The following is a 23,403-nucleotide window of genomic DNA, read 5'->3' on the forward strand; positions in this document are numbered from 1 at the left end:
GGGCCTTCCCAGGCTTCCGCTTGCCATCTCCTGGGGCCCAGCCAGGGATGGCAGGACATGCCCTGAACTTCCCCACTCCACCTCTGCCCCAGGGAGAGTACCCCAAGTGCTAGGGTACCTCTTCCTCCTAGGAGACCTCAAGGCCCACAGCCAGGCCCCAAGTTCAATGGTGTGTGTGTGTGTGTGTGTGTGTGTGCCTGGTGGTGGGAGGATAATGCTAGGGTACAAGTCCCAAACCCCACTCCTCAGGCAAACTGGGGGCGGGGGTGGGTATGGGGAGGAGGCAGGGTGTCGGGCCTGCCGGAAAGTGCAACCCTGGCCTCTGCCAGGAGGAAACAACCAGCTCCTTACCCATTCCTGGCTGGATGCAAGGATGTGGCTACCGTGGGGAGAAAGGACAAAACATACCCCCTTCCTCTGGGTTGCCAGGGGTGGGGGGCACCCCTCATTTGGGAAGTCTCAGAACACATACGCCCCTCATGGTCCCCACTAAGGGCACTAGTGGGCGGCCAGGCCAGTCCCGGGGGCCACACCCTGCCTGCTCTGCCCCACCGAGGTGGGCACCGCTCTCCCGGAGGCCAGGAGGCTGCCTCCTTCCACCAGCCTGGGGCGTGGGGATCCCGGGATGGGATTAGGTGGCGCGGGATCCGATGGAGCTCGGCTTCCGGAGGGCAGGGGAGCTGGGTCAGCTGGGAGGTGGTTATGAAGCTGAGGGCTGCAAGCGAGTTGTGAGTGAGGGGGGAACCTGGGGGGAGCAGAGGGGGTGGGAGGCAGAGAGGAGGGGGGGGACCAGGAGCGGGGAGCTCTCCTTCTCCCTGCAATAAATCGGCTTATCGGACGAGAACCGAACAGCCCAGAAAGGATTAAAGAAAAGTCTGTATAATACAGCGGAGAGCGAGGAGAGCGGGGGAGAGCGGAGGGCGGGGAGGGCGGGGGGCGGAGAGAGGGGGAGGGACGGAGGGAGGGCTCCGGGAGGGGGGCGCTCGCGCCTCCGGGAGAGGCGAGCGCGAGGCAGAGGGAGCGCGATTTGGCTCTAAACTCCAGCGCCGCCGCGGATCCGACTCCTGGCCGTGGTGGGTGCCGTTCGCAGTTGAGGAGCGGGAAGCCAGCGGCTGCGGCGCGCTCGGAGAACGCCCGGAGCTCGAGGGTCGCGGCGCCCCGCTGAGACCCAGACCAGTGGAGTCCGGCGCCCGGGCGGCCGGGCCGCGGGGGCATGGGGGCGCCCCCGCGGCGCCCCGCGCTGTCCGCCACCATCTCGGCCGGCGGCCGGAGGCAGGAGCGCGCCTGAGCCCATGGCGAGGGGACCTGCCGCCGCCGCTACCTCCGCCACCGCCGCTGCCCCGCCACCGCTGCCAGCTCCCGGGCACCATGCGAGCCGCCCCAAGCCTCCGCGGCTGCGTCTGCCTGCTGCTCGCCGCGATCCTGGACCTGGCGCGCGGTGAGTGCGCGGGCGCCGGGCGGGAGCCCGGGCTGGGGACGCGTGCGGGGGCGGGCCGCGGGCGAGGGGCGCGGGGTCGCTCCGGAGAGGCTCGGGGTCCGAGCACGGGTCTCGGCGTGCTGGGCGGGGGTGGGGTGGGGGGTCCGCGAGCTGGTGGGCTCGGCGAGGGAGGAGGGCGTCTCTTCTGGAGAGAACGCCCTGGGTCTGGGCCAGGGCGTGTGTGCGTGTGTCTTTGTTGCGTCTCTGTGGAAGTGTGTCCGGGAAGGAGCTGTGTGTGAGAGGGTGCGGGAGTGGATTTAGAGATGTGAGTGTGTGTGATAGTGAGCGAGTGAGCGAGTGCCCGGAGGGGTGTTGGAGTGTCTGTATCGGTTACACGGAAAATGTGTGTGTGTGTGAGCGAGTGTGCGGGGGTGCGAGCGGGTGCCAGCTTCTCCGTGAGGGTGTGAAGTGTGTGAGCTTGTGCGATCGTATGTGTGAGCGTGTTAACGGTTGGGCGAATATGTGAGGTGTGGTGTTTCACGCGTGTCCCAAATGTGCGGGTCTTTTGAGGGGTGTGTGGCAGCAGATGAGTGTATTGGTGTGGGGGGGGCAGCGTGCGTGCACAGCAGGTGAGAATGTGGCACTTAGGCAGGAGTGTGGAGGTGCGGGCTCGTGGGGGTTGTGTTGCTTCCCGGGACCGGGAGTGTGTGTGCGCGTGCAATGGAGCGTGTGGCTCTAGCGGGAGGAGGGAGGTATAGACGCGTAAAGGGGTGGGGGCTGCCGAGGAGGTGTGAGCGGTGGTATGTGTGTATCCCGTGCGGACTTGGTCCCAGCCAGTTCCCAGCCAGGGTGAAGGAGCTGGACGGGAGATGAAGCCGAGAGGCGTCCCCGGAGCTGCCGATCCGTGGCTCCGCAGCTCCGGGGTCCAGGGTTCACGGCAGCCGTGGTGCCTCCCGCCCGGCGCCACCGGCTGGTGGGTCTGAAATGCGGCGGTTGTCGAAACCTGGCGACCCCGGCACCTTGCAGTCAGGGAGCCCAAGTATTGGCCGCGAGCCCAGCGCGAGGGAGGCGGGCCCAGCGAAGATTCGCGGGCGATGACACTGGAGGGACCCTGTCCTCGGTTCCCCCCTGAGCCTGGTGTAGAACTGGGTGCCCAGAACCAGCCCGCCTGGACTCACAGCCTGGTTCCGCCATGGAGGGGAAAGGGACGTGGGGTGCCCCGAAGTAGCCTTTGTGATCAGTAGGGTCTCAGCCTTTGGCCCAGCTGGACGACGGGGGTGTGTGTGTGTGTTGGGGGAGGCGGGTGTCAACTCTGTCCCCTGCCTTCTGCCTTGTCGTAAGGAGTGGTGCCTACCCAGGCTATGAAAATGCCTGCCTGGAAGGGGTGCCCCCTGAAGTAACCCCACTCCCTTCTACCCCGAGGTCCCTGGGAGAGCGCTGGGTCTGCCTGCGGAGGGGAGAGCTGCAGAATTTGAACCTGAATAGTGTTCCTGCTGGCAGAGAGGGGGAGCGGCTGGCGTGACCCCGAAGGAATGCAAACCCTGTACTTTGTTCCCCTGTCCTTGGAGCAAGAGACTTTTCAAAGTGGATCAAAATCTCCCCCCAACTTTGGGGTGAGGGATCCCTCCCTCGGATGTCTCTAGGGAGAAAGGGTGTATGGGAAGGCAGGGTCTGTTGTCCCGGTTCCAGCGGTACCCAGAGGGCTCCGAGCGTTATTGAAAGGCGCCGGAGACCTGGACATTGCAAGAAGCAGGGTTTAGGGCTGGGGGCCGGAGGTCTGCACCCCTTTCCTCTCCGGAATGCTCAGAGCAGGGAGGCTCAGCGGCGGGAGAAGGGATAGGGCGAGTGATGGGAAAGGCTTTGGTGCGAAACCCGCTCCGTCAGGACCGCACCCTGCGAGCCCTGCCCGGAACGCTCGAGCAGCGGCTGGTTTGCGGCTGCCGAGCTGTGGAAAGCTGCCCCGGCCTCCGGGGAGCCCCTGCCGGCCTCTGCAGGCTGCGGGAGGCGGGATAGGGGCGCGCGGACGCGGGGGGCCAGCGCCTCCGGACTGGGAAGCCGGCGTCGCCTCTGAGCTCCACCGCTCAGGGTGAGGAAGAGCGCCGACTTGGATCTCGGGTCTGAAACTTTCCGGGCCTGGGGCGCCGGCTGGGGGTGGCAGGCCGCCCGGGAGCGGTCTCTGCTCCGCAGAGATGGGGTCCCTCCTTCCCGCTTCCAAGTCAGTGCCCGCGAGGGGGCGGGGACACCAGAAGGGTCCGTGAGAGATGCAAGAGGCCGGCTTGCCGGAGGAGGGCGCCCTTCCTGGATGTGACGGAGAGAGCCTTGCACCTGGCAGTAGGCTCTGCCCGGCCACCTGCCAGGGGCCGCCTTGGAGGGCGGGAAGGGTAGAATCGAGAGCAAGCTTTCAGAAACTCGCCTCCCCAGCGTGGGGCCAGTGCGCCCTGGCCTGTTCTGCCCGTTTGGGTCGCAAAGCAAGGGGGCTCAACTTCGGAGAGGTGGGTCTTTGCGCTGGGAGGAGAACGGGTGCCTTGCACACAGGACTGGCTGGGCGGAAGTTCCTACCGCTGGCTCCCCATCGCCAGGTATCTGACTCCAGAGGAGAAACCCAGATTTCTCAGGTCTCCCAGATCACCCAGGAGCGCCCAAATGGCACTTTCAACTGGGCACTTCCGGGAAGGAACTCCTGCCCTTGGGCCTGTGCAGTGGCCCTGGGCAGGGTGTGTGTGGGGGGGGGGGGGGAGGGGGGCGGGGCGGGGCGTGCACCGGAGATAGGGGGTGGGTGCAAGAGAATGGTAGTAGATGGTCAGGCCCAGTTAGGTGGAGCCAAAGGCCCCAGCCAGAGGCCCTGCGGATTCTCTATTCACAACCTCGCGTCAGCCGGTGGGGTGGGTGGCGGCGGCTACTACGGAGGCAGCCCCGTCGCAGACTGCTGGGGCTGCGCACCGCGCGAACTGGTGTTACAACTTTACATATTTATCCTCCCTCCCCACCCCCAACCCACGCACCGGCGGGGCGGGCGCGGGGGGGAGGTGGCTCCTTCTGAGTCCTCAGATGTGTGTTAAGGGGTCTGCCCAGTGCAGGCTGCTCCGCCCCTGCTCCCCCAGATTGGCTGCACTCCAGATGCAAACAGGAGTTTTTCCTGAGACTTTGAACTAGGTTTTCCTTTTTAAGTGCGGAGACTGTTAGAGCTGGAAGCAACCTCCGAGATCACTTACTTCAGTGGTTCTGAAACTGCTATTTTTTTGTAAAGCAGGAGAACTTTCTTACAGAAGGGACTGATGATCCTGTCATCCTGCCACCCCCAAATCCTAATTCCTTAGCCAAGATGATAGGCAATGAGAGCTGCCCTGGTCCACACCCTGATGAACCCTGCCCCTAATGATCCTTCCACAGGCCTCGCTAATCATCTGATTGCTCCTTTCTTGTACCATAGCTGGCTTTTGTTTTTTCAATAGTCCCCATTACATGGATCGGCTACAATGTGTCCAGCACGTGCTGGCCGCCCCACAGTCCTCAGGCCTGTGAGGCTGGGGGTTTGCAGATTCGTTCATAACAGGAGGACTGGCTCCTCCCAGCTCCCAGTACCTGGTCCAGCCCCAGGCTCCCTCTCTCCTTGCAGGGATCCCTCTCCTGGGCTGCGGAGAATCCCGTGGGCGGGACATGTGGGCGGGGGCTGCAAGGCACCAGTGAGGCCTTAGGTGGGCCTGGCTACCCCGACTTTTCAGGGCATATGTCTCACACACACTGGAACCCTACTACTAAGCTGGTGGGCGGGGGGGTGGAGTGGGAGGGCGGGATATGGGGTGGAGGAGTGTCCGTGGGATTTGCTCAGGCTTCTGGATGAGCAGTCTGTGACTTCAAAGGCAGAGGCCAAACAAAGAGCCGAACAAAGAAGAGGCTGGTGGGTTCTGCTAGCTGGGTTTTCCGGGACCCGCATGGGTGGCTAACCTGTCCTACCATCCTGCCCACCTCTGCTACCTCTTCGGGCCCCTTGACATTCATTCGTTCAGGCGCCCCGTGAATGTTGGTTCTATACCGAGTGTGCACAAGGCGCGGCGCTGAGCATTGGAGGCATCGTCCTGACCACGGCAGGAGAGAGTCTGCCCTGACGGTGCTCACAGCTTCGTGGAAAACGGGTTCTGCGCTTAGAGGAAGGAAAGGGCTGTGTCTCCGACCCCAGCTGGGCTCTCACTATGTGCCAGACACCATGTGCTGTGTCGTCCCTATCCCCGTGAATGCTTACAGCCACCCGGAGAGGTAAAATTAGCCTTCTTTTGCAGATGAGGAAACTGAGGCTCAGAGAGGTTAAGTAACTTCTCCGAGGCCACCCAGCCAGTAAGTGGCGATCCAAGATGGAGACACAGGACTGTCTGACGCTTTCTGTCTGTGCTCTGCTGTCCCCTAGTGAGAATGGCCTTCAGCCCCTCCCTCAGCCCCGGCCGCATGGACAATTGCAGGGTGTCCGATTCCCTGTCTGGGTGTTTAACTCCTTCCCAAGCCCTCACTGAGACAGAATTACCCAGTGTGTCCATCCGTCTGTGCAGATGGGAGAGGGGGCGCCCCTGAGAGCCTTGGTCACCATTAAGAGAATGAATGGGCAACTCTTGTGGGCGGGGCGCATCTGAACAGAGAAAGACCCGAGACCGGGACCCTCGTGCCCGTGGGGTGAGAGGTTGGGCACGTTCCTGGAAAGATGGACGACAGCCCAGGGGGAAATCTGTGGATACCTGCTAGATGCGGAGGGAACTGATGTCCCCTCCAGGAAGTTCTCAGGGGGAAGGTGATTACTTGGGTGTTTGGGGAATGCTTCCGAGAGGAGGGAGACATTCAGACATGGGAGCAAGGGGAGGACATTACTAAGCCAAGGGCTTAGTAATGGGGGTGGGGGGGGGCATGTGCCAAGGAGAGGAACCTGAGTGAGCAGAGAGCCAGGGGCGGAAGTGAGAACGGTGGGACTTGCTCAACGCAGCGCCGTCTCCCGAGCGTCCAGCCGAGGCCTGGGAGAGAGAAGAGGGATGCCGCTGATCACTCCCACGCACTGCACACCTGAGAGCTGCTCTTTATGCATTAAGTGCCTTCAACAATCCGGGAGGCGGTATCATTAACTGCATTTGCAGATGAGGACAAGAGGCCCAGGATCTCTCCCTCTCTCTCTCTTCCTTTCTTCTGTCTTTTCTCTCTAATGTAATGAACGAAGTCCAGGATCTTCTTTTAAGTGGAAGAACTGGTACTTTGCAACCCAGGTCTGAAGCAACCCAGAGGCACCACTGCTCCTGGAGGAGAGGAGAAACAATGTGTTTTTCCATCACTTGGAAGGGGGAATGCAGCTGCCTCTACCATTTGCAAGAGGGGGCAAAGCCTTCCATTATAAGCGATAGATGTGGGTGGTGATGAAACACTTCCTGAGAGGTATCTGTTTTCAGCGTGAGGTTCTTGGGAACGGACCAGAGAAATGAGATTCTGGAGCTCACCCCTGCACATTCAGTGGGGTCTACTGGAAAGGACCCACATCCACCAAGACCTACTGTCCACGACTCCATGGGGGTAGCAAATAAATGCAACATGTATGGAGCTGGACGTGTGCAGAGTAGCCACTCAAAGGAGTGTGATACCCAGACAAAGAATCTGGTCTTTGTCTTGGCCTCTAGCCACTCCACTCCTGATAATATACTAGGTTTACTTTGGAAAATTATGCAAACTCCACCCCCAATGGCACATCATCTTGGTAGGTGTCATCATCAGGTAACGCACCCCCAAGAGGAAGCCATCAGACACACTCTCCCTGGAATCTGAATATTAAGCAGAGTGTCAGGAAGACTGAGAATCGCTGGAAAGTTCCCCTTGCCAGTGGAGGCCCCCAATAAACTGTACTTTGCCAGTTTCCCTAGAAATAAGGACGAGACCTACCTCCCAGGGAGCTGAAAGAATGGAAGGAGTCATTCCATGCAGAGCTCTTAGCTCTAGTGAGGGTTACCAGCATTAACCATGGTTATGCCAGAGCTGCTCCAGCTCAGCGGGCATGGGTCCTCCCAAAGCCAAGGCCTGCAGTTCATCCTCTTCAACCAGTCAGTTTTGGTTTGAGTTGTCCAGAGTCGATTTCTGCTACTTGGCAAGAAGGGGACCCCACTTGACAGCCTCCCTAGGTGTGATGACCCTTAGCTGGTTAGCCACTCCTGGTAACACCTGGATGATGGCCTGCTGGGTAGGGGTGGCCAACCCCACCACCTGCTCCCTGCCTTTCCCTGGAAGCTTGAGGCGTTGCTGCCCCTCCCACCTAGACCCAGTGAAATTCAGGAGCCAGCCTCACCACGAACCTCCCACACCCCCCTTAGTAGACTAGAAGCTCCATGATGACAGGGGTGCTGTCTGGTTCTGCTGTCGAATCTTCCCCGTGAAACACAGCTCAATAGAGGCTGGCTGTTCAGATGAATAAACCACCTTCGGCCTTTAGACACGTGCATCCCGGTTTAGAACAGGGGTGGGTACAGGGCTTTCTACAGAAAAGTGTATGAAAAGGCTGATGGCATGTGGAATTGAGACTGGTTTTATAGGTGAGCTTCCTGCTGTCCAAGTTCTGCTTCTGTTTTTCTCGGAGACTGACTCCAGACACCCCAACTCTCTATCTGCTGGTAGCACTCGAGAGGGGACAACACGGGGGAACTTCATCCAGCAGAGCTCTCCCGGCCGCCGTGGATGAGATTAAGTCCACCAAGACATGATCTGCTTGGGAGAAAAGGCTGACCAGTCTCTCAGAGGAGAAAGGTCTCGAGCCTCTCTCTCAATGGGCTTTTATTGAGTTTAGCTTGCATAGGGATGCATATCAATGGAAGGAGGTATGGTTTACAGATAACATTTCTCAGATCACGGGGGTCCTTTTGAGTCAGGGTCTGGTAGACAGGGTGACACCAATCAGCCATAAAACCTGGGGAAACAGACTTATTTTGTGCTTGCACCCTTAACATTTAAATTGAGGACAGGTTTCTATGATTTAATGCATTCTTTCTCAGGCCTGATTGCCCCCCCCTGCTGGGAACTGCTGGTTCCAGCACAGGGCTGCACCCCCCCTTCTGCATTGTAACAGGCCTGAATCAGGTGGGGGAAGCAAGGCAGCTATGAGATTAGGAGACTTTTTACAGATAGAATGAGGACTCAGGCTGTGATAAAGCTGAGGGGTGAGGGTCTTTTGTTCCTCCTCCATAATCCCCTAAGTCCTTCCCTGATGGCCCCTTTGTGACTGTGCCTGTCTTAGGTTGTTCCTTCCTTGCGGAATCTTACCCATCATTGACTAACCAGCCATCCTCCAGGGGCCAAGCAGAGTGAAGTAGAGGGGGCAGATGCAGCACCCCTGCCAGGAGGGTAAGTTTTGTCTCCTGAGTGGCTTATGGTCCCAAGGTCTCCTAGCCATGGGGCCTTTTTGGCTGTTGCTGGGATTATAGCTTCTGAAACCAGGCAGGACGGTTCCCAACAACAACAGGCTTGTGGACCTATCATTCCACGTCATCCTCATATTAGACGTGACAGCAGCTACTCTTGAGCCTGTGGGACAACCAGGCAAAATGAGGCTTAGGGAGGTGAAAAGATGGGAGTAGGAAGTGCCTGGACTGGAACCCAAGTTTGGTGGCTGTGAGCCCAGCCTTCCTTTTCCTCCCACACTCATTGGCAACCCCACGTAGGAAAAAAAGCTCATTGAGAGCAATAAAAGATCATGAATAGTCAATGGCCAACACGGGGATGCCAAGAAGGCTCTGAGAGATTGAAATGACCTTGACAGGTAAGGCGGGAGGCACCAGGAGTGGGTGTGGGAACAGCGCATGCAAAGGCCGGGTAGAGAGGATCGGAAAGCTGTCTGGGTGTGTGTCTGCTGGGAGGCAGGGAGGCGGCCGGCTTCCCCGGAGCATCAGGAGTCTGTGAGAAGCTGGGAATTCGGTCGGCGTTGTTGGCGGAGGCCTGCGTACCGTGGTGAGGGGTGTGGGTTTGAGCCGGGGGCTCTGGGGAGCAGATGAAGAGAAGAGAGAGGTGTGACACCCCCAGAGCAGTGCTCTAGGAAGACTAATTTGGCTTTTCTGGGCCCCCTGAAGCTGGAGACTCTTTGGGGCCTCCATTGGGTTATTGCTCTGGGGTTCCCAAAGAGACAATGGCCTCAAGGAAGAAATACCATCACTTGGAGACCGCTCACCTGTCCTCCAGAGTGTCCAGACCTGGCAAGGAGGGAAAACCAGGCCCCGCCCCCAGGCCCCACCAATATCACATAGCCTGCAATGGGGCTGCTCCAGCTGGAACATGTGCCTTGGGTCTGAACCAGGAGCCACGGGAGGAGAAGCTCCTCCTGGGGAGAAGCTTTTAGATCTCCAGGGGACGTGGGTTCTGGAATCTGACCAGGGTCCAGATCCCATCTCCACCCCTTATCCAGCAAGTGAACTCAGGTAACCCCTTCACTGCTGTCAGCCTTGATTTCTCTCACTGAACGTGGGGCTGTCACGGCAGCCTGTTGGGGTGGGGGCCGCTGGGCGGGCGAGTCCCGTGACACGAGGGGTTTGCGTGCACCGCATCTTGTGCAGAGTGGGTGTGTGAAAAGTGGCTGCTGCTGTGACAACGCTGGTGGGCTGCCTGGCGTGTGGAAGGCCCCAGGTGTGAGGAGAGAGAAACCCCAGCGTCTGGGATGCGGGGCTCCATTGCAGGCTTCCCACGTGGATGGAGCATGAAGCAGGTCTCCAGGCTTGGAGTCACAGAGCACCAGGGCCAGAAGGGAGCTGAGAGAGTATCTGTACCATCTCCTTCCCCCCCTTTTAAAGCTGAGAAAACCGAGGCCAGAGAGAGGAGTGCGTCTCCTGTGGGCTCGCACGCTGCATGGTGTCTGGGCCAGACCTTCTCCCTCCGGGTCCTGGGGCCCATCCCGGGGCTCAGCCAGGCAGGCCCCCACCCTAAGAGCCTTCCATGCATGGGGGGCAGGGGGCAGCATCATGTTTCCCAGACTTGGGTGGGGACCCTGGCAAGCCTCCAGTAGGGAGCAGCACCCCGCCCCCAGCCTCATCAATCCCAGGAGCTGCCCGGGAGTCACCAGGGAGAGAAGCAGCTGAGCCATCGGGGGTTTTTGTTCCTTTGCCAAGCTGCTCCTTTGCCCTTTTGTTTCTCTTTCCACAGAGGCACTTGCGCTCCTCCTCCGATGGGGCTGTTTGTCACCCGCCCTGGCGCCTCCGTGATCTCCCCAGCGCCCTCCCTTCCCCCCATCTCCCTAACACAGCCCCGGAGGAAGGCGTCCATCACGGGCAGCGGGCCGGCCTGGCACCGCTGGGCTGGGCGCAGGGGCCGGGGCAGTGCAGGGGCTCGGAGGAGGCGCTGTCAGGGTGAAGCCAGGCAGAGGCGGGTGCGGCAGGAGGGTGGGTAGCCTCTGCGTTCGGAGCTGGTGCTCACTGCTCCAGAGCAGGTTTTGTCAAGTGGGTATTCAGGTTACACAATCACCCAAGGCCAGGTGCCTGTTCTCATAGAAGCAGGTGATAAGTTGGTAATTGTCACTCGGCACCTAATATCCCAGACAGCGAGGGGGGAGTGAGGTGGGGGACTGGGAAGGCACCCACGTCACAAAGACTTCGTTGTTCGCTTGGGCAGCAGAGAGGTGGGCAGGGGCTCGGCGTGCAGGGGGGAGGCGTCACTGGAGGCCGATTCCGAGGGCCTGTCACTGGCAGAGGGGCCCGGTGGTGGTGGTGGTGACAGAAAGGCGGACCTGATGGGGGAGAGTTGGAGGTTCCCAGGACAGTCTGAGTGGCAGAGAGAGCCATTTCTTGTTGCAGGAAGCAGCTTCATTCATTCATTCCTTCATTCACTCATTCATTCATTCGCTGACTCAGTCATTGGTGCAGCAAATATTAACTGAATGCTTCCTGGGGCCAGGCACCGGCGTTCTAGAAATCCAGGGGGATGAACAGGTGAGCCCTCGCCTCACGGGGCTTACGGTCTAGGGCCGTGCCGTTCAGTGGGTGGCCGTGTGATGACTGACATGTACATTAAAACTAAGCAAAGCGGCTCAGCTTTTATTTAACTGAACGCAACAGAATTTGGTTCTTCAGTCACATCCGCTACATTCCACTCGCTCCATAGCCACACGTGGCCAGCGTCTCCTGTGTTGGATAGCACAGGTGGAGACAGGACAGTTCCGCGGTGCAGAGCGTTCCACTGGATAGTGAGTGCGGGCCCAGAGCAGTGGGCCTCTTCAGGTGGGGGCTGCCCATTTGCAAAGAATAACAAGGATTCACGGGGGCAGGGGGGGCCTTTCCCTAATTCTTGCTTGTCCTGCCCTTGTAGTTGTGCCAAGAAGAAAGCCTCAGGCTGATGCTCTCATTTCTTCTCATTTCCTCTATCACTTGCTAATCTCTCTCAGAAGGAAGGGAGGGAGGGAGGGAAGGAAGGAAAGAAGGAAAGAAGGAAAGGGAAGGGGAGGAAGGAAGGAAGGAAGGAAGGACGGACGGACATCTTGTAGGTCTGGGCAACAAGGCTTCAGCCAGCCACGGGGGAGCAGGACTTTTAATAACACTGTTTTGTTTACCTTGTAATTCTTTTTCCGTTGCCCTCTGTTTAAGGCCAGTGAGACCAGTTTGCCATTTGGGGCAGTGATTGCAATTCTCTCTTTTTAAAAATGCCTTATTTAAGTAAAAAGCGAGTCACATCACAGAGGAGTGTGGAGTACGCAGTGGAGCAGTACCTGTGGGGACAGGGACGGGGACAGCCAGTCTGTGATGGTGGTGGGTGCATCTGCCGTGGAGAAACCCGGTTCAGACGGAGCCACGTGGGCTGCGGAGGCAGACGGAGGGTGTGTGAGCCCCGCTGTTTGTACGCTCTGTGGCTCTGTGAGCTCTTCTCTTCCCCTCCATGTCCATCGGGCGCTGGCAGGAAACACCAGGCCCAACCAGGGGGTCTGAGCAGGCTTATGAGAGGGGCCAGTTGCATGGGGTTTAGGGAACAGCGCAGCCCCTCGGGGCCCGGGTCATGGGGCAGCTGTTAACTCCCCGAGACTGGGAAGAGGGCTGTGCAGAGGGTTGCCTGACAGGGCTGCGGCTCTGGGGACAGGGATGAGCCAGCCCTGGACGACCTGGCAGGGGCTGGAAGGAGGAACACTCCGCCCTTCTTCTGCTGCTGAGTCTCTCGCTGGCCTCACTTGTCCACCGAACCCAGACTGGACCCCCGTGCAGGTTGGCCTGCCAGGCACGGGGCGGGCGGAGAGGGGCGGAGAGTGGGCTGGCCAGCGAGTAGCAGAGCTCTTGCACCCTCCTGCTGAGCATCAGTTTCCCCGTGTGTGGAGTGGGGGTTGTGTCTCCTACTCAGCAGAGTGGGGTGCTGGAGGAACGAGGCGAGGCATGGGGCTAGTAATTGGCCGCTATTTCTATCAATGACAATAGCAGTGAATGCATGCATCCAATCCTGTGCTGCGTGCTGTCGTTTCCTGAGCCAAAAAGTAGCAAATGAATGTGGGGCTCGTTTTTCAGGGGCCTGTGAACTGGGGAGAACAGTGCAGTTTGCAGAGAGGAAGCGTCGGAGCTCCCCACTGCTGGGGCCGACCCTGCAGTGTCCCACCCTGCAGTGTCCCACCCTGCAGTGTCCCTACACCGCCCCTGCCCCTGGGCCGTCTCCCTGACTCACGATTGTACCCCAGGGCACACCTGTTCCTACTCCTTAGCCTGTTTTTCCACCCTGTTTCCCACGGAGAGGTTCTTTCTCCTCGGAGCCATTCAGGTCGTCTTTCCTGCCGTCCCCACTGGCTCTTACCATGCACAACCCAGTCCACGTCGGTCACGGGTGGCCCCAAAGCTTCCTCCTGCCACTCGGAGAGGCAGGTGCTGTCCAGGCCTCAGCTGCTTTCCCAGGGCAGGTTGCTTCCGCCCTTGCAAGGGTGGGGAAAGGGGGGACCCCAGTGAGTAAGGCTGGTGTCCTTTGGGCCCTTTGGGCCACCAGGTCTTTATCCTTGACCCGAAAGCTAGAAGCACCGCTGCCGCTTTTAGAGCGGTCTTCTCGGCGCGGTGTGGCTGCCCTCCAAACGGAGAGGACGATGCCTTGGGAAAACTCCCACCAAAGCCCCTGAGCTCTCGGCTTCTCAGTTGGCCGAGTTGGCTTCTCCGATGCCCTTCTAGTTTTCTCGGTCCGGCCCCTTTCTCCATCCACCTTGACTGTTCAAATTGACTTTGATGAGGACTAATTTTGCTGGCTGAAATGCGCGAGCCACATTCCGCGCTTTGCTGAAATTGCCGTGACGAATGCAGGCCGGTAGCAGTTTCTTCCCCGGCTCATTCCCTGAAGTGCTCCAGGCAAGACGGAGGGCCCCTGCCCGCCCTCACCCACGTGCCATCTGAGGACACCACCCCCTCCCTCTACCTGCCCGACCCACGCAGGCTGGTCTCCATCCTGCCGACCGGCTCAGTGGCAGTATGGCCGTTTGCAGGGCTAGGGCACGCGATCAATGGCTCACTGGGGATAAATATCCCTTCGGAAAAACTCTATGGAAAGTCCCCTTGGTTCCAAGTTGGCAAAAGCAACATTCCTTTGTTCAGCCCCCTTTCCATCTACCTGAGGGTTCAAATCGACTTTGATGAGGACTCTTCCTGGCTGAATTTGGGGCCGTGTCCAGCAAGCTGGGCCTCCCTCCGTGCCGGCTGCGGGACCTCCCTCAGACACTGGGGTGCTGCATCTGGCTCCTTGGGTAGGGTCCTGGGCCTCAGAGGCAGCTTTGTCACCTGTCAATCTCAGGTCCCTGGGTGAGGGGCGTGCCGCCCTCCGGCCAGCCAGCTCTGAACCATGCCCTGTCCTGCCCCAGCCACACCACAGAGAGTGCCCAACTTCAGTCATCACCCCACGCCTTCTGTCCTGTCTCCATCCCATCCGTACTGATACTTACAGCACAATTTTCTTCAAATCCAATTTCAATTGATCCCCTTTGTTTTGATTTGTTTTGTGCAAAGGTATCACGTATAGGCTTGCTGTACGGAGTGTATTTTCCTTAAGACATAAGAAAATGAACACGTGACTGTCGGAATTCCTAAAAAAGCTTCCCCGTGCCACGCAGCTCCATCCCGTGAGCCACAGGGGAAAACACCATTTGGAAGGAAAGGCGCCGGCCTCAGAGTCCCGAGTCCCGAGCCCCGGGATCTGACTTCCGCTCCTCCTCCGCTAACTCGCTGAGTGGCCGGCCGACCCCTCCTCGGAGGCTGAGGCCCACAAAACAGAGAGTGGACTCCGGGTGAGCTAGTTCCGAGAGTCCCTGATGGACAGTAAACTTGGGAAAGAGCGTCCCGTCTATTCCCAGATATTTCCTTTTGGACACATTGGATTCTCCCCCTGATTCCTGCCTTTGGGACGAAGCGCCCTGCTGAAGGGCGGCTGGGACAGTGACCGGGGACACTCCAGCAGCCACTCACATCCTTGGAGCCAGACGTGGCCTTGTTTCGGTCCCACTCGGCAGCGTTGACCGCACATTTGCTCTGCGTTGGACCCTGTTTGGGGGCCAGCACGACGGGGGTAGATGAGACCCAGTGCCTGTCCTCGGCAGTTCAGTCTCCTGGGGCGGACGGGCAAGCTAGCAAATCAGTTATGGTGTAATATTGGAAACTCTAAAGTTGAAATAGCTATGGAGTGCTTGTGGGAAAGCAGAAGAGGAATAATTAACTTGTTTGAGATGTTGGGGAGGTCATATGTCACTAGCAAGAGTGATACTTGACTGGGTCTTGAAGTTGCATAGGAATTTGCGAGGCTGAGAAGGGAAAGCAAGGGTTTGGGGAGGGGGTAAGAGCTGGGACAAAGACTCACAGGCTGGAGAGTGCCGGGGCTTCTAGTGCAGTCTGGGTGCCGGGGTGGAGGGTGGGTGTTGCAGGAGAGAAGCAGCCAGGCCAGGGGTGACACCAGGGCAGGTCAAGTGCATTTGCTGGAGGTGAGTTAGCCTTGCAGTGAGATAGATTTCCCGGGTCTGGACCCCCAGGCTCACTGGCTCTCCCAGCAGCCCGGATCCTGCTGGCCCCACCCTGGGAAGCAAGAGTTCCTCCTTTCCCACCGAAAAGACCCCTGGGGCTGGCTGCCCCTTGTGGCCGGAGGAAAATGCTGTGGAGTGGGCATCGGGGCAGGACTTCGGGGCTGGAGCACAGGTGGATTTTAACCCATGTTGGACCCTTTAAAAGCTGTCCCCTTCTATTAAAGGGCCCGTTGCTAGGACAGACACCTGGTTCTAGAGTGGACAGAGACTCTCAGCTACGGGAATGGAAAGAAAGGTTCCTGGCCTTGAAGTTGGGAGGTGGGTGACCCGGTCCAGGCTTTCTGCCTGGGCCCCCTGGGCCTCACCTGCAAAGGGGTAACAGTAGCAAACACTTAGTGGACACCTGCAGCGTAGGCACAGCCACTGTGCTAGCTCCTACTTGTGTAAACTGCTCATTATACCATCTTCACAAACCCCCAGGAGGCATGTGCTTCTAGTACCCTCATTTCATAGCAGAAGAAACAGGAGCACAGAGAGGTTAAGCCACTTGCTCAGCGTCACACAGCTAGTAAGTGGCCGTGCTGAGTTTTGAACCCAGGAGGTCCCACGTTGTAACTGCTTTCTATGCCAGAGATCCCTTGCACCTTGACCTTGCGTGATTCTGGGGCTCTGTGGACCTTCCATCTTGATTCTACGTGGTTCTTGGGGGGCTCAGAAGCTCCAGCAGCAGCTGGAGCTGACTGTGGGCCCCAGGGCTGAGTCGCTGGCCCCTCCCCGCCTTGGCAGTCACTGGTGGCAGCTTGGTTATGCTCTGTTGTCTCTGGGCTCATTATTATTATTATTTCTTTCCAACATGCTGCTTAAGGCTTCCCGTGGAGCGCCAGCAACTCAGCTCTTTAAAATTTAAAGAGCTTTACTTAAACAATGTTATTTCCCTTGGAAAGGAGACAGAAGAGGCATATGTGACAGTTATCTTTAGTGCAGCGTGTGGGTCTTAGCAGTCGAGGGTGGGGTTCAGTGGGTGTGGAGGTGACCAGGAGGGTCTGCAGCTGGTCTCCCCTCCCTCTCGTCCCCCAGGAGGCGTGGCCTCAGGGGAGACTTACTGTGTACTGTGTTCAAGGAGGAGGAGGAGGACAGGTGAGGCCTGAGGTGAATTGCTGGGAAGATGTAAAGCTGGACGAAAAGCCCCATCCTCCTGCCACACAGGACCTTAGCACTGAAGACACGGTGCCCCCGGCTGCCCCAGGACCTTTGCACATGCCGTTCCTTCTTCTGGAACCCGCCTCCTCCTTTGGACCAAGTCCCGTTCATTACGTACGTCTCACCTTAGACATCGCTTCACTCATGCATTTATTCAACAAACACTTTCCGTGTATCTACTATGTTCTCAGCACTGTGGGACACAGGCTATCTGTGACTCATCTTTATGTCCTCTGTGCCCGGGACAGGTCCTGGTGCTGAACAGGCAACGTTAAGTGTTTATGGAACTGGTAAAGGCTGGTGCAGATGCTGCGGGATCTGGAGGAAGGATACAGTTGCCTTCCAGGAGCTTACAGACTGCTTAGCGGTTCACAGCAGACATCGTAAACTCTGAATGAGCTGATTAGCCCTAGCAGAACCACACCCTTCCTTCCTCCTTTTGATCATCCATCATCCATCCATCCATTTATCCACACATCATCCATCCAGCCATCTAGCTATCATCCATTCATCCAACCATTTGTCCATCCAACCAACCATCTTTCCATTCCACCATCCATCCAACAAACTGGACCCCTACTAGCTTCCAGCCAGTGTGGTAGGCCCTGGAGATACGGTGGTGAGTAGAAAAAGATAAAGATAAAGCCCGCCCTCCTGGAGCTTACGTTCTAGCGTGCATGAGTCTACGGGTAGTACGCAGGGACATACAACATAAGGCAGCAAGTGATAACTTCTCTGCAGAGCAAGGCCTGGTAAGAGTGCTGGCACAGGGTGGAGGAACCATCTACAAAGTTCAGGGAGCGGCTCTAGTTATTGACCGGCTGTGTCCACGGCCCTCTGCGGGCCCCGGGCTGCAGACAAGTCAGGAAGCATCACCGCCGACTACAGTAAGCGTCAGGATGGCGAAAGCCAGGATGCACTGGGTGCTGACCGGGAGAGACGCACCATCCTGAGACGCGAGCTCGGCCTTGGAGCATGAGCAAGTTTAGGCAGGACTTGGCCGACTCCTGGTTCTCAAACTGTGCTCCTTGGAACCCTGGTTTCTCATGGAGGTACCCCCCTGCCTACACACCACTCTGCGAGGTCAGCATAGGGGTCAAGGTGATGGTTGAGGGAGTTCTTGTCCCTCAAGCCAAGAGACCTTCTTTGCCTGTTTTACAGACTAGCCTTCTACTTTAGCTTTGCTTTGAGTGCAGGGTCCCACAGCCCAGAAGAGAATGTGGAAATGAGGGGACTGGGTGCTGGGGAGGAAGTCTCCACCGTTGGCGCTGGAGGAGGTTCTGGTGCTTTTCTGGGTAGGATCGACCCCCCTTTCACTCTGTATATGAGGGACCTGGGACACAGAGAGGCCAGTGACTTGTCCCAGGTCACCAGCAGGAGGGGACCATATCTGGGACAAAAGCCTCTGATTTCCTTGTCTTTCTGAGCTGGAACAGAGGCCTGTGAGAGCCCACCCTGACCCTGGACAGAAAGTGAGGGGGCTGCCGCCCCACCCCCAGCTCAGCCACAGCCCCCCCCCCACAGAGGTCTTTCTCCTTCGCCAACCCCCCTGGGCCACCCCAGCCTCATGGGAGCCTGGCGTGCGATGCAGTGGTTTATGGTCCAACGCTTCGTTGTGTTTTATTAAAAGTGCCCATGGTGCCTTCCATGGGCACATCTGCTAGGCTCGGTCCTGGGGCTTCCTTTCCCTCTCCCCCCCACCCACCTCTGACTGCCAGGGAGGCAGACAGCTGCCGCCCCATGCCCACCCCCACCCCCTTCTCTCTCGGAGCAGGGCCCCAGCTGTCAGGTGTGGATGAGATGAAGGGAATCCTGCAGGTGAGGGCAGATTGGAGATTTAGGATGATAATCCCGTGCGTCCACACATCCCTAACCCCACCTGGCCCTGCAGCTACCCCTGGCGGGGGCTGGTTCAGAGAGGTACAGGGCTAGTCCAAAGCTGCATAGCCCATCAGATGCACCTAGTCCTGCAGTCTTGGCCCTCCCCGTGTGCAGATCCAAGATGAGGGCTGACGCCCCTCCCTCCTCAGGCTGGTCATGTTCCATCCACCGGTGACCCCAGGGGATGCCCTGCACTCAGCAGGCTCTTGGTCTCAATCTGGGAGCCAGGAGGAGAGCCCCTGCACCCATACACTTCTGATGGAGAAGCGCCTCCCTTTCTCCCCAGAGGGAGGTGCTGTGCCTTACCCAGGGGCCGGTGGGGTCCTTGGGGGTGGCTCACCTGGATCTGGTGTCGGAGCCTCAGCTACTGGTCTGTAAGATGGGAGTGACGGCAGCTTGCTGAGGGCATCACGTGAGGCATCCGGCACATAGTAGGTGTTTACTACACGGTGACGATGTTTTCTAATACAATCCGCCACTAGAAGAGAGAGGGCCTTTGGTCAGATCTTCATCAGAGGAAAAAAGGAAGTGATCATCTTGCTTGCTGTTATTATTTGCTGATACTAATGGAGAACTTGTTACTCATTTATCAAGTACTTATTGATCTCTTACTATGTGCCCCAGGAGGTGGTGCCAAACAAAACTGGCAAGAGCCTTGGCCTCATGGGGCTGCCATCCTGGAGGATGGGGCGGAAATAAACAGATATGTAAATAACCGGACTCTATGTGGTGCCATACGGAGAGGAGAAGGAAGCAGGGCTGTGGGGGAGGGAGGAGCTTGGGGGCAGAGCAGCTTCTCTAGATCAAGGAAGTGGTCAAGGAAGGCTTCTTGGAGGAGGTGCCTTTGAGTTTGAGAAAAGAAGCAGGAAAAGCCCTGGCTGGTGTGGCTCAGGGGAATGAGCACCGGCCTGTGAACCAGAAGCAGGAAGAGTCTGGCTCGGCTCTAACATCAGTGTCTGCAAGTTTGCAGCTGGCTCCTGAGGGGGACTCCTCTGGGTCCTGCCCCGTCGCTGGGGATGGGACACCTGCCATTCCCTGGTGCCCGTGCTACAAACTCAGCTGGCCCACGAGGGCGCCCTGCTCGGGGAGGCAGGAGGCCGGGGACTGTGTCAGGCGTGCCCTTGCCTGTTCTCATGTAATTCCTGCCGATTCTAGGAAGTGGGCCCCGTGCCCCTCTCCATTTTGCAGAGGAGGAGCCTGAGGCTCAGAAATGAAACATCTCACAGTTGGAAGAGGAGTGGGGATTTGAACCAAGGTCTGTCCACTCTGCCCCTTCCGAACTAGCCGTCACCTGTTGCTTGCTCCCTGCGTGTGTCTGTGTGTCTGGTAGGAGGCTGAGCAGAGGGGAGAAGCCCACCCTCACCTTCTCTTGTTCTACCTGGAATCCTCGGCGTGCCTCCAGGCTGGGGCTGGAGGCTCAAGCAGGTGGGGGTGAGCCGGCTGGGAGGCAGGGCGCCCACGGAGTATTGATGGCCCTCAAAGCTGGCAGGCCTTGGGAGGCAGAAAGGTATTAATTAGCAGTTATTCCCCGGCAGTGAGGAGATGGATAGAGATTAAGGTGGCGGCCCGCGCATCCGTTTTGTAGCAGCCGAGAAGCAACAGTAAATCAGTGCTATGAATCGATGCTGTAAGAGGGAGATATGTTTTAATCTTATTAGTGGTGTAGTGTTACGGGAGCGAGGCGGCAGCATTCCTCACTTGCCGGTCCTGGGTCTGGAAGGAGGGAGAGGAGCCGGCAGGGGCTGGGCCATCTGGGAGAGCATCAGGGCGGGGAGTTTTTGCCTCTGTTGGGAAAAGACAGGGGAATGGGAGGTGGGAGAAGCGGTGGGAGGTGGGGAAAGGGGGGACCCTCCAGACTTCCCAAGGGTCTTTGCCGTAGACTTAGTCCTACTGTGCGCCCCTTCCAGGCCCTCCCTGTGAATGGGGGGTCTGGGTTGGACAATGATTCAACTGTTGGGCCTGGGTGGGGTTCTGACTCTGAGTTCTCGGCCAAGCCACACCCCTACCCACGGTGAAGGCTCAGAGGCTGAGAAACAGGGTGGTGGGTGGCAGGTGGGTGTCAACACGCCTGGTTGTCTGTAAGACGAAAGGAAGAAGACAGAATGGGATGGTGACTGCCCCCCCACCCCGGCGGCAGGTGATGAGGAGGTGTCGCCCCTTGCACAGCATAGCCTTGAGTCCTCCTGAGTAGCATCACGACAGGCGCCTTGTCCCCACTCAGAGGGGAACAGGTGCGGGAGGCGGAGGGCCCTGTGCAGGGACAGCGGCGCTGGGATTCGACCCCATCTCTGAACAGCGAAGGCCTGCACCCGTGCACTGCAGCGCCGGACCGCCTCCAGCAAAAGATGTGGGGAAGCCCGTGAGAGCCAACCTTCGAGTGCGACAAGGGGCTTAGGGACGGGACGCCTTCCTCTTCCACCTCTCCCTTCCTCAGGTCCACACTCCGCACTGGGACAAGAAGGGCCCGTGGGCAGGAGACTGGAAAAGATGGAAAAACCAGAGCAGCTAGGGGAGAGCATGAGCGCCTGCCTTCTAGCCCCACCCAGGGCGAGCACCTGCCGCTCTCTGGGCCTCATTTTCCCTACCCGATCTCTGAGGGCCCTTCTTGCTAGAACATCCTCCACTTCTGTGTGTCTCCCCCCTTACATGATCAGTGGCCTGCTATGTCATTTAACCCTCCCCATAACCCCTGGGATGCAAGCATTATTAACTCCATTTTACAGGCAGGTAAACCGAGGGGCTCAGAGAGGGTTAATCACTTGACCAGGATTACAAGCTAGTGAGTGTTGGGCCCTGGATTCAAACCCGGATCAGTCTGCTCTCAAAAGCTCAGCACCCTTCCTCACAAGGCTCCCTCTCCTTGTCCGAGAGCCAGAAAATCATGGAGAAAGAAATGTTGCCTGAGGAGGAACTTGACCCCAGGCCTCCAGTGGAGAGCAGCAGCTCCTCTGTGAATGTTCGGTGGGTTTTTTCTTCCTCCACCCACCTGCCTTTAGGGTCTGGCTATGTTTGACTGCCTTCTGTCAGCCAGCCCGCCCTGACGGCTGAGCCAGCCCTGTGTGTACGGCTATGACAGCCTGCACAGGGGGCCCGGGATACCCTTGGGCTCTGGCAGCCTTAGTGGTGAATGAAGATGTCTGGGAGGTCTGCCTGGGCTGCCAGGGACTGGGCCAGGCCTTGGAAGGGAGCCGGCTGCCTCCCAGGGGTAGAAACACAGTGTCCCGACAATCTCCCTGTCTCCTATCCTGGAGGAAGGGAAGGGGGTGCCCATGGATTGAGAAAAACCCGTCTAGAAAGATAGCAACTACCAGAGGAAGAGGGTCCAGCCCGGGGACCTCTTGTCCCTGCTTGGATTAGGAGGACACCAGGGTCAGATTTTTTTTTTTGTTTCATGTGTTTGATAACAGAAAACACCCTGGTGGCCCAGGGGCCATTGTCCAACCTCAGCTTCTGCAGCCAGAGGCAGATGAAGACATTGGGCCTTCTGGTTCCCTATCTGTACCTCCAACTAGGAGCACATTGCCATATAAAGTGAATGGACGTGTGAGCCAGTGTCAAATCCTGGCACCACCGCCTTCCAGCTGTGTTACCCTGAGTAGTTTAACTTACTTCTCTGAGCCTTAGTTTTCTCATCCAAAACTGAGGGCATCCATTAGCTACCACAGGTAGTTGTTATAAGAATCAAATGATATGATTTTATCTCTTTATGTACTTTATTATAGTGGAAAGAGCATGGGTTTGCGGAATGGTGCATTGTAAAATTTAATGGTATAGGATGGCACTTGCTGCTGTAACAAAATCTGAAGTTTAACTGGCACAGCTCAGTAGTGTATGTTGAGCTTCCATGGCAGGTGTCTTTGTAAGTGGGTGCCTTTGCTCCATGTGGAGACTCAGGCATCCAGATTCCTTTCATGTGACTCTGCTATCTCATAGGAGCTTCAGAGTCCTCCTTTCCAGCTGGTGGAAGAGAAAAGAGAAAGCAGAGAAGCTGGGAAGTGACTGGGAAATGTCATCCATGCGGCAGGAGGAGGGGAAGGGTGGCAGTGACCTCGCAGAGACAATCACGTTTTATGCAGCAAGGGGGAGGCGGCGTGTGTGTGTGTGTTTTGTGCATGGAGTTTTGGTGTCCTGATGATGTCCCTGCTCCAGTAAGTGTCATATTTACTTGCCTACCTCACCCACTCGATGAAATCAGTAAGGACAGTGTCCTCGTTTGTCTTATTTACCCTGTCTCATCAATTTCTATAGTCCCGGAAGCTAGCTCTGTTCTGGGCACAGAGACTGTGTTTATTAAATATTTGGATGGATGGATGAGTGGATGGATGGATGGATGGATGAGTGGATGGATGGATGAGTGGATGGATGGATGGGAAGATGGATGGGTGAGTGGAAGTAGAAGATAGTTGGATGGATTGATAAAAGGTGGATAGATGGTGGTTAGATGGATGGCATATGGCTGGATGGATAGATATGGATGGATGACAGGTGACTAGAGGATGGATGGGTGGATAGAAAATGGGTGGACGGATGGAAGATGAATAGGTAGATAGTAGGTAGATAATGAATGGCTGGTGGATGGAGGGTGAATGGATGGGTGGAAGAAAGATGGGTAATGGATGGGTAGATGAATGGATGGATGGATGGATAATGGGTGGGTGATGGATGGAGAATAAATGGAAGATGGATGGGTAGATAGATGATAGATGAAGGATGGATGGACAGGTGAAAGTGGATGGATGGATGGATGAATAAATAATAGATTAATGGTGGATAGAGAATAGATGGAGATGGATGGGTAGGTAGATAATGGATGGATGACAAATGAAGGATGGATGGATAGCTAAAAAATGAATGGGTGGTGAATGGGTGGATGTATAGATGGAGGTAGGAGGGACAGAGGGAGGGATGGAGGATGGATGGATGATGGATGGATAGATGGATGAATAGATAAGAATAAATG

The 23,403-nt window shown here is 57.5% G+C and overlaps 1 protein-coding gene across 1 annotated transcript in view; it reads left to right on the top strand.

Annotated features, from left to right (window-relative positions):
- Positions 1-974: 974 nt before the first annotated feature.
- Positions 975-23,403, top strand: part of IGSF21 (immunoglobin superfamily member 21) — a 229,286-nt gene continuing 206,857 nt past the window's right edge. The window contains exon 1 of the mRNA XM_028513731.2: positions 975-1,438. Within this exon, the coding sequence (XP_028369532.1) occupies positions 1,369-1,438 (70 nt within the window). The 5' untranslated portion in view covers positions 975-1,368. The remainder of the gene's footprint in view (positions 1,439-23,403) is intronic.

The sequence above is a fragment of the Phyllostomus discolor genome, chromosome 5 (assembly GCF_004126475.2).
Source record: "Phyllostomus discolor isolate MPI-MPIP mPhyDis1 chromosome 5, mPhyDis1.pri.v3, whole genome shotgun sequence".
NCBI classification, from domain to species: Eukaryota; Metazoa; Chordata; class Mammalia; order Chiroptera; family Phyllostomidae; genus Phyllostomus; species Phyllostomus discolor.